We start from the raw sequence: 10,698 nt of genomic DNA, 5'->3' as shown, positions 1-10,698 counted from the left end.
TCTCGAGGAGGAGGAGGAGAGACCGCTCCATGTCTCAAGACAGGAGCCCCCTCTATCTTTTGAGGATCTAAGGGAAATCATTCCCATTGAAAAACAATCTATCGACGATCCTCAGAAAAGATCTTCGGAGGAGACTAGACTTCCATGTTGAAAACGAATCTGCCACAATCATCATCATCATAATAATATACCCACCCCCTCTCAACAACAGAATCCTACAGCATTTGCAGATAAATGCATTCAAACCAATCCCTTTATAGTAACCCTTTTGATTGGAGAACCCGTGCATTAGCCTCGAAAAATGAGATTCTAGACTGTTTCTATGACCAGAATGTTAAGCCAATAGATAGGTCAAGCTCAGAATTTTTCTTTTTAAAAGAAAATAAATAAATAATCCAAAGACCATTCGTAAATATAAATGGTAAAGTCTCGAGTCGGCTGAAAAAAATTTTCAGAGCTGAGAAAAAATTCTTCAAGTCAGAGAAAAAAAAAAGAAAAAAACTTTTTGTTAATTTTTATCATGTCTTAGACATGATAAAAATTAACGACCCCCTTACCTTTTCGTCTGGGAATGTTGTCTCACTCTTTTGAAAAACAAATCGTGATTCATTCTTGGAATGATTGCCATTAGAGAAAGGATGAGTCATGGTCTGTTTTTAGAAAGGGTGAAACATCCTTCCCAGACAAAAAGGGAGGGTCATTAATTTTTATCATGTCTAAAGACATGATAAATTTAACCAAAAGTTATTTTTTTTCCTGAGTTAGAGAATTTTATCTCAGCTCTGAGAATTTTTTTTTATCCCAGCCGATTCGAGACTTTACCATTTTTTTTAAGAATCATTTCTTCCTGATCTATTATTTCAGAATTCCAAGTCTCGCTTCAGAATCATCTGTGCTGTTGAAGAAGTAACGTGATATATGTGTTTTTTTAATGAGTTCTGTCAAGATTGAATTGTGCAGGATCGACCTTGCGAATTTCTTCTCTGTGTCTTTAAATAATAATGATACCGTACCGCTTTTTGTAGCGCGCAATGGAAAAAACCTTTTGTATGGTTAGGACAATCCATGCGTTCGATCCCATTGTATTTGAGAATCTCTTGCTTCGATCCCGAAATGCAATAAATGGATCTTTGCAACCATTTCTCTAAAAACCGCCGTTTCGTTTCTCCTCGCACGCAAATCACGGAAAAGGGTTCCGTCAACATCGTTAACACCCATGGAAAATAACTGTACGGAATTTCTCCTTCGTACCACGACAAGCCGTGATAATAATCACTCGCCCACACAGCGGTTCGTTTTTCTTTTTCGGTGAGCATTTTCCATGGAAACGGGGGTTTAAAAACAAATACCTCTCAAGAAGTACCGTCCAATGTGAAGTAAGCCAATTCTTTCACAATAAAGGCTCCTTGAGAATCGTAGAAACCTTCAAAGTCGAGTACGAGTTCCATGTTTTTTATTTCATTTTCTTTCCAAGGTGACCTTTATTATTATGATGATGGATGTGTATTGAGATGCGCACGATATTATTCAAAAAAAATATATACGAAGGTGACCTTTCCCAGAATTCATACTACCTGTCACGTGCAACCTTCTCTCTATATATAAAAGAGGAGATGGCGAGAGAACGCTATCCATTTTTTCCTTCAGGACACACACAGCGAAAGAGAGAGAGAATTTTTTTTTCAATTGAAGAAGATGGACATTTTGAGCGCCAAACCTCTCAAAGATTCCTACATTGTTCTGGACATGGAATACTTTCACTGTCATGTTACAAAGACGGGAGATATATGTTTCATCTTGAAAGAACTGGGCTACATCACTTGCGATTTAACCTTATGCGGATCCATGATTTTTCTCCCTCCTGTCCATTACGATGATTTATCGTCCCGCAATCAAGCTGTGGTCAACCAGACTACAAGTAACCGACACGGCCTGCAATGGACCGAGGGTCGTCTTTCCTACGAGCATCTTCCTACGATCCTGAAAATGCTGACCGGAAATGTGGAGGCGATCTACGTCAATGGATAGGATAAAGCCGAATTTTTCAGCAAGCTCTGCCAGCGATCCGTTTACGAGTTTTACATCCCAGGGAAAACCGAGTGGCGGAACAAGTCGAAATGCACGCGACACCAAATTTTCCAAAAGATGATTCATTGTGTCGAGAACAAGGTGAGGAATTTTCGATACCATTTGATGGAGGGTAGTTACGTTTTCCGGAAACTACATTGTTACCCCTCCGAGAGCAAAGACGTCGAAGACGAAGAGGAGGCGGAAGAATCTCCCCAGGAGAACCCGTGCGACGATGAGGAGGAGGAGGATGAACTTTCTAATAATAATAATAATAATAATAATAATAATAAATGTTTAAGTTGGGACGCTTTAGAGAACCAAGAATATTGGTATCAACCCTTATCTCACCTAGACCTGAAAGAGAATCCTCAAGTGTACTCTTTGTGGTCCTCTTCTAAAATTTGGTCTTGGAGAGATCCCTTGAATGTTCATGAATGGAATGGTATGTGAATCCCTAGAGAAAAAAATAAAAAAAAGTTCCTTTCTTTGTAATGTGTTGATTTCTTTCCCATCCCATTTCTTTTCCATAACTCCACCCCAATCTACGAGAAGAAGAAGAATCTTCCAAGTTACACAAGACGTAGAAAGATTTCACAGCGATTTATGAATCACACTCTCCCACATGATATATATATACAGAGAGACTCTATGTTCTCTAGCCAATACGTCAAGACTTCCCTAAACTAAGAGAGACCATGAGTACCGAGGAAACCTTAGCAGAGCAAGTGGAAAGACTTCAAAGAGATTAGAAGAGTTAAGACGGGATAGATTTACAGTTCCGCCGACTAAAGAGGAAACTATAATGGATTTCAACAAACCGCTGTACTTTCATCCCCTACCTCAAAGAACGAGACGAGTGGACTCGCCGTTGAACAGTTCCAATGAGAAGCAGAACGTCACTTATTTGAATAGCCAATTTCAACATGAATAACACATGAATATTTCATAAGTATTTTTTTATTTTTTTTTCCTAAAGCGTAGGGAAAGCGGATCAGTAGTTTTTCCCTTTCCATCGTTGGAAAAGATTGGGAAGAAAAATCTTTCTGAGCTCTCTCAGAAAAATTTTTTAACCTTTAAAAAAAAAAAATTGTTAAATTTTATCATGTCTTTACACGTGATAAAAATTAACTCTACCCCCCCTTCTGTCTGGGAATGTTGTCTCACACTTTCTAAAAATAGACCATCACTCCTCCTTTTCTGAAGAATAGAATTCCAAGAATGGGATCTGGTCTATAATGAACTCTCCCTGATCTCTTTAAGTATTCCAATTTTCGCTTCCGTTCAGTCTGGGCTAAAAATACAAACTACTACGGTATCGTGGTTATGGAAACAGACTAGTGTCCATCGATTCCCCCCCTATTTTGTTAAGAGTGGATTTTCAGCTTTTCCCTATAGATCCTTCTCCCTGTTTCATCAAACCCTATCTATCGCTCTGCATGAAAGATATGTATCCGTTAGCTTCCCATGAACCCCTTTCCCTAGCCAAGATTGGATTCAAGAGGTTATCGAAAAAAACTTGGTTGAGTAAAGGAAAAAGTACATTGGATAAGACCCGTTTGTTTCTTCCTTTCCAATGTACTATTTCCTTCACTCAACGCGGTTTTTTTCGCCTCCTCCCTGACAGGCGGGAAAAAAAAGAGGAGGAGGTCCCGTATATAAAGATCGTCCAAAAAAATACCGTCCCTTTTATATAGACCGCCTGATGCCACCTCATCTCATCGTGATATCTTTTTTTAGGAGGACTCGATGATGAAACTTTAATAATACAGATGAGAGTCCAAGATGGTCTTAAAAAGCCATTGCATTAAGCATGTATAAATCTGTTCGAAAGAATCTCAAATAAGAAGAAGAATATAAAAAAAGGGGGAAGATTGGAAAAGAGTCCTTTCCTCTCTGTATAATATTTCTCTCGTTTTGGAAGGGTTCCAAGCCGACCCGTTCTTTTTTTTTTTGAAAAAAAGAAACTCCAACCAGGTGAGTCTTTTTTTCGCCCCAAGGTGACCTTTACAGGATAACTCTTTCAGAGTCCATCCATCTTCTTATGTGAAACGGTGACCCTGACGAGATCGAGATAAACAAGTCTGTGAGTTGTTTTGTGATCTTGACGCGATCCAAGAAAGACTTTTTTTTTGGAATAGGCGGGGGGAAGAGAAAACGTTCTTGCGACCCTCAGATATCCTTTCATAAATATATATTTTTATCAAAGTGTTTCTTTCACCCCGATCCTTTTAAGAAAGAGGTTGGAATGACCCTGACATTTAGATGGAGTCGCGATCCCGACAGATGTCGCGCGAGTATAAAAGTGTCTGTCCTCCGCGAGATTTCTTCAGAGAACAGAAGAAGACGTGAACTGAGCTGGTAAGTCCCTTTGGTCCTATGAATATGGTTATATATAAAATCGATTTGATTCTTTGTTTTTTTTAATAATCATAATAATAATAATAACTTCATTTAAAAAGAACTCTCTTCTTAACCCTTTGAAAAGAAAATGTCTCTTTCAAGACGAATGCTCTAAAACGTTTTATTTATTTTTTTTCTAGATCTTCCCTGTTATATATACACTTTTCCGATTCTTTTTTTCCTGTTTGGGGGAGACATCGCCGTATTCATCGCCATGGCGTGTTCAGAAAACTTTATCGTGCTCGATCTAGAGGGTTTCCAGTCCTACAACCACAAGAAGGGTGAATTTACCTACGTTTTAAAAGAATTGGGCTATGCGATAAAAGATTTTTTGACCGTGGGATCGTTGACGTTTGCTCCTCCTGAACCTTTCCACCAACTGAGTGACAAAAACCAAAAGACGAATGCCTGGCTGACGAGAAACCGGCTTGGGCTTCGTTGGAACGAGGGCCATATTCCCAACAACCATTTAGGACGCATTCTCCAATCGCTCACTCACAGTTTCTCCACAATTTATGTGATGGGATGCCAGAAAGCTAAATTCTTTGCTAGAGCCTTGGATTATCAAAAACCCGTGACGGAAATTTATGTGCCAGATGGAATCATTTGGAAAAAGTGCGCAACTATCGGTGGCACATTACGGAAGGAGATTTTCATATCAATCACGTCTATCCAGACGGAACGGAGAAAGAGGAGAGGATCCAGGAGGAAGCAGACAATCCTCTGCAAGCTTTTGATAAGGCCTACGATCAGTTAGAGAAGGATCCGTCCCCGAAAGCGTACGATGACCTCCTCCAGAAATGGGATAATCTGTCCTGTTTCCAAGTGATGGAACATCCGGATGAACATACGCTTTTCCACTTAATGGGCTCTTCTTCTTCTCTGTCGTCGACTTCCTCCAATAGCTCGAGGAAGACGGAGGGTTGGGGAGACGTACCTGAAAATATTCCCCTTTACGATCCAGCAGCCTGTTGGGACGAACCTCGCAAAGAATCTCCTGAGACCCCCCAAAATACTTCAGAGGATCCAAAGACAAAATCCACTGAGTGTTGGGACGATGAACGGACAAGCCATGCTCCAAAATCCACTGAGACTATGTCAGAGTGTTGGGACAATGAACGGACGACCCATGCTCCAAAATCCACTGAGACTATGTCAGAGTGTTGGGACAATGAACGGACGACCCATGTTCCAAAATCTACTGAGACTATGTCAGAGTGTTGGGACGATGAACGGACGACCCATGCTCCAAAATCTACTGAAACTAAGTTAGAGTGTTGGGACGATGAACGGACGACCCATGCTCCAAAATCTACTGAGACTAAGTTAGAGTGTTGGGACGAAACCGAAAAGACGACAGAGAATTGGGATGACCGTTCTCAAAAGTATTTGAATTGATATATATATAAACTCAGGAGAAAAAAGAAAAGATTTTTAGAAATAAGTAGGGAAAGGTTCTCCGCTTTCCCTATATTTATGGAAATGGACTAAGAAGATAGAGAGACGAATCAGGAAACCAAAAAAATGGGTCTTGGAAGGAATGAGTGCAAATGCATTCGATTCCTTCCGACACCCATTTTTTTGGGTCCCTCTCTCATCCAATCTTGGAAAAGAACTTTGTCCTATTTTTCTAGGTCCATTCAAAAAGAAATGAATCTATCCATAAATTTTCTTAAAAAACAAAAAAGATCATTTACCTCTTGACGGTCCAAAGTCAGGAATCTTGGAGAAAGTCATCCACTCTCCATCCAGTCAAGCTTCTCTGTAGAAAATCTAGTAGGTGCATCTGCATTCTAGAACACCCAGCAGTTATTATTGGACGCGAAACGTCGAATGCTGAAATAGTTAACAGTGAGACCATTCTTTAAAAAACGGGGATGTTTTATTCATCCAGTCCAGTGGGAAAATATTTCTGAGAGCCGGAAAAAAAATTCTCTGGCTGAAAGTTAGATATGAAAAAAAAAACTTTTTGTCAATTTTTATCATGTCTTATAGACATGATAAAAATTAATGACCTCCCCTTTTTGTCTGGGAATGATGTCTCACCCTTTCGAAAAACAAACCGTGAGTCATTCTTGAAATAATAGCAAGTAGAAAGAAAGAAATCGATCAAGGAAACTCCATTCTTAAAAACTGAGTCTTCTCTTGTGGATTGACTGTAGGAAAAAAAAAATACCCCCCTTTTAGTCTGAAAATTGATGTCTCAGATTTTTTGAAAAATTGAAGACATCAATTTCGGACGAAAAAGAAGGTGTTTTTTTTTTTTTTTTTTTTTTTTTTATAGTGTGTCAACATTTTTCATCTTGGAATATCGTCAATATTCTATATGTGACTTGTAAGCAACCCGTTTAATTACAGGATGGAACTAGAGAGTGACTGTAAAATTTTCCGAATACCCTTTACCATTTCATTTATACTTCTGTGTGCATCAACAAGGTAAACATTTTTTTCTTTAAGTAAAGTTTTTTTATATTGATTTTCTAATTTGGTGAGATATTCTAATGTAATATTAGGTTCCTCGGATTTATTTCTCACCTGTATTCGTTTGTATGCCTCCAAGCTATCGATTTGTAAATAAATATAATAATCCACATCGTACGTCAGGGATTTATATAATTCATCGTAAATGTCCATGGTCGATTTATCTAATAACAATTCGCTAAAGACGTGTCTCGATGTCCAGGGACAACGTTCAACAATGATAAGACCAGGTATATCTTTAAACTTTTCTTTCTGATCAAACTGAGATAATAAAACTTGAAATTGAAAAGCCTTCTGGTATTTTTGAGGTTGATCATAGAAATGAGATAAAAGCGTAAATTTTTCAGTGGGTTCTTCAAAACAGGGATAGTTGCTTTTTAAACGTTTCATGATACTGGATTTACCAGCTCCAATTAAACTATCTATACACACAATCATTTGCTTCATATTTTTATTTTTTGGGGTTACGGGTAAATCGCCTAAAAAGCGAGAGTATCCTTCTTGCTATTAAATGTAAACGTTTGGCTCACCTATTCCAATAGTAGAGGGTTTAAATAGGCAGACGAGAGTCCATTCTAGAAAGAACTAAATCCTATCTTGTCCATCGAGTTGGCTGGGAAAAAACTTTAAGGGCCTGAAGAAAATTTTCCTGACAAAAAAAAAAAAAAAAAAAAAAAAAAAAAAAAACCTTTTCTTCCGAAATTGATGTCTTCAATTTTTGAAAAATTGAAGACACATCAATTTCGGAAGAAAAGGGGGGGGTGAAAAATTGAAGACATCAATTTCGGAAGAAAAGAGGGGGTAATTTATTTTTCTAATTGCATCCAATGTAAGATAGAGTCACGGTTTGTGTTTTCAAAAAATTTGAGACATCAATTTTCAGACTAAAGGGGGATATTTTTTTTTTCATATCTAATTTGAGCCACAGAATTTTTTTTCCGGCTCTCAGAAATTTTTCCCAGCCGACTCGATGTGAATAAAACTTTACTGTTTTTTAAGAGTGTTATTTCGTGGATCGAATTCAATTTATCGAATTCCGGCTGCTTGAGTTCCGGCCGTGCTGTGGGCACACCCGGTTACACGTTTTCCCCTTTTGGAATAGAATTTCCGTCAAGGTAGGCTTCTTTTCCTCTTTTTGCATTTTTCATGTCATTTCATTTGTATTGCAATATACTGAAAACGGGCGTTTGAACCGATTTCTAGGCTATTTCTACACAAATGGAGCTCGATCCAAGAAAAAAATGATGTCTTTTTTTTTATTTTATGGACTGCCAATTTGCATTGGAATATACTGAAAACGGGTGTTTGAGTCGGTTTTCAGTATATTCCAATACAAATGGAGCTCGATCCAAGAAAAAAATGATGTCTTTTTTTTATTTTGTGGACAGCCAATTTGTATTGGAATATACTGAAAACGGGCGTTCGAGTCGTTTTTCAGACTATTTCTATACACATTCCACTATATCAAAATGACGTCATCGTTGAGTCCAAACAGAGTTGTCCCCGGACAGAGTCGTTCTCGGACAAAGTCGTCCCCGGACAATTTTATACCGAATTTGTATAGAAATATACTGAAAATGGGCTTGAGGGCCGCTTTTTAGTATATTCCTATATACATTCGGTTGCATTCAGAAACAAAAAGAATGTCTTTTTGAATGGACAGGATGACTGTGGAAACCGGATCTCTTTCTTCCAAGATTGGATGAGAGAGCGGCCCCTATTTGTATTGCAATATACTGAAAACGGGCTTTCGAGTCAGTTTCTAGACTATTTGTATACAAATGGAGCTCTATTTACGAAAAAAAAGATGTCTTTTTTATTGTGTGGACAGCCCTATTTGTATTGCAATATACTGAAAACAGGCGTTCGAGTCGGTTTCTAGACTCTTCCTATACAAATTCCACCATCTATATGGAAATGATGTCATCATTGAGTCCAAAGTCGTCCCCGGACCATCTTGATGACCGAATATGTATAGAAATAGTCTGAAAATGGGCTTGAGGGCCGGTTTCTGGACGATTCCTCTACAAATTCGGCCACATCCAGAAAAACAAAAATACATAATTTCTTTTTGGGTGGACAGGAGATGATAAATTTCTTTTCTCTCTCTCCCCCAAGATTGGAGGAGAGAGTGGCCCAAAAAAATGGGTCTCGGAAGGAATCGAATGCATCTTGAAATGCACTCATTCCTTCACAAGACCCATTTTTTTTGGTCTCCTGATTCAACTCTCCAGCCTATGGAATAGGGAAAGCGGAGAACGTTTCCCCTTCCTTAAGCGACTGGAGACCATAGCGCATCATCATCATCATCCTCTTTCTCATACTTTTCAACTAAGGCTTGTTGCCTCTGGATGATTTTGGGGAGATGATGGATCCCGAGGACTCTTTTTCCTTTCTTGTTCGTCTTGCACAGTCTCTCGGAGGGTGATATACGTTTCCCCGTTCTCCTCGATTTTCGTCAGAGGTCTCATGAATATTTTACACATCCAAGGGAAGAGCGACTTGTTATGCAGGGATTTCGAAGCGACGAAGGCCGCTTGATTCGAAGTGAGGACAATATGGTTCGGATGACCCCATTCTTTGGAGTAGTTGTCCAAATCGCCTAGTCGAAGAAAATGGTGTCGATTGGGGAAAAAGACTTGGAGAACACTCGTCGTATGCGAGACGTTCGTAGGCAAGAGAGTCAAGATATCTTTGGCATTCCAGTACAGGAATCCTAGATCCACATACGCGTGCACGTAATAGTCATCGTTATATTCCAGATTGAGCAGCATGGCTTTTCCGTTCTCAAGGCGAAACACTCGTCTGATATGAACAAGAGCTCGCTGGCGATCCGGTTATATAGACTCCTCAGAGAGAGAGGGAGAGAGGGAGAGGGAAGGAGGAACAAGGTTGATGAATTATAAAATAAAAAAAAATGATAAAACATGAGTGTTTGTGAAGGTCATAGAGAGGTGACTATAAAGTTGTTTTATTTTTTATTTCCTCAAAAGAAAAACCAAAAGGGTCCCATTCCATACGACATGGCCTTTGAGAAGGTGACGGGGTCATGTGTCTAAAGTTGATAAACTCTAGGATAAAAAAAAAGCTGTCATCACGTAGCTTTCGAGAAGAAGATGACAGGGGGTCTCTAGGAGAAGGTCATAGGTAGTATACAAAGGATGGCTGTTTTTTTGTTCCTCTCAATCCCATGACCTTTGAAAAGGTGACGGGGTGTCCTTTAGGGAAAAAAAATAGAAGGTCATAGAGAGAGAGGTAGACAAAGTTGATTTTTTTTTCTAGAAGTCAACCGTCACGTCTCCCATGACGTGGTCTTCTCGTATATATAGAGAAGCGAGTGGAAGACAGACTCCATTTCCCAGAGAGAGAGAGACTGCTGTGCGTAGCCGTATTTCTACTAAAAATGATGATCCGCGTCTTATATAATGAGTTTGTGAGCATTCGCTGTTATGTGGATGACGGAAGATTGTTTTGGAACGCTACGGACATTTTGCCTCTGATTCATACTTCCAGCAAAAGAACCTGGGATATTCTCTCCGTGTTTTTCGACGAACACCACGTCTTCAGAGGAAAATAAAAGATCTCGAGAGTCTCGGCAGTTCTCAAGAGGGATATGTCCTCTCCAGCGAAGAAATGTTACATCTGGCCGAAACGAATCCTAAAAATAATCAGCTTCTGGCCTGGGTGTATAGCATTTTAACTCAGCCGTTGGTTCGAGTTGTACCCAGTCAACCCGTTTACCGACTG

General features: G+C 39.2%; 1 protein-coding gene across 1 annotated transcript; it reads right to left on the bottom strand.

Moving 5' to 3' along the window:
* Positions 1-6,822: 6,822 nt before the first annotated feature.
* Positions 6,823-7,398, bottom strand: LOC146993274 (deoxynucleoside kinase-like). Its single transcript, XM_085808189.1, has one exon. The coding sequence runs from the start codon at positions 7,396-7,398 to the stop codon at positions 6,823-6,825; it is 576 nt and encodes a 191-aa protein (XP_085664315.1).
* Positions 7,399-10,698: the final 3,300 nt, after the last annotated feature.

The sequence above is a fragment of the Stegodyphus dumicola genome, chromosome X1, assembly GCF_044657685.1.
Source record: "Stegodyphus dumicola isolate Sdum_Otavi_A_Nest chromosome X1, ASM4465768v1".
Classification (NCBI taxonomy): Eukaryota; Metazoa; Arthropoda; class Arachnida; order Araneae; family Eresidae; genus Stegodyphus; species Stegodyphus dumicola.
This window is presented reverse-complemented; position numbering and strand designations above follow the sequence as displayed.

What these genes read in the sequence shown, in the direction of transcription:
- LOC146993274 (XM_085808189.1), bottom strand. Translation starts at nt 7,398, where the DNA reads ATGAAGCAAATGATTGTGTGTATAGATAGTTTAATTGGAGCTGGTAAA.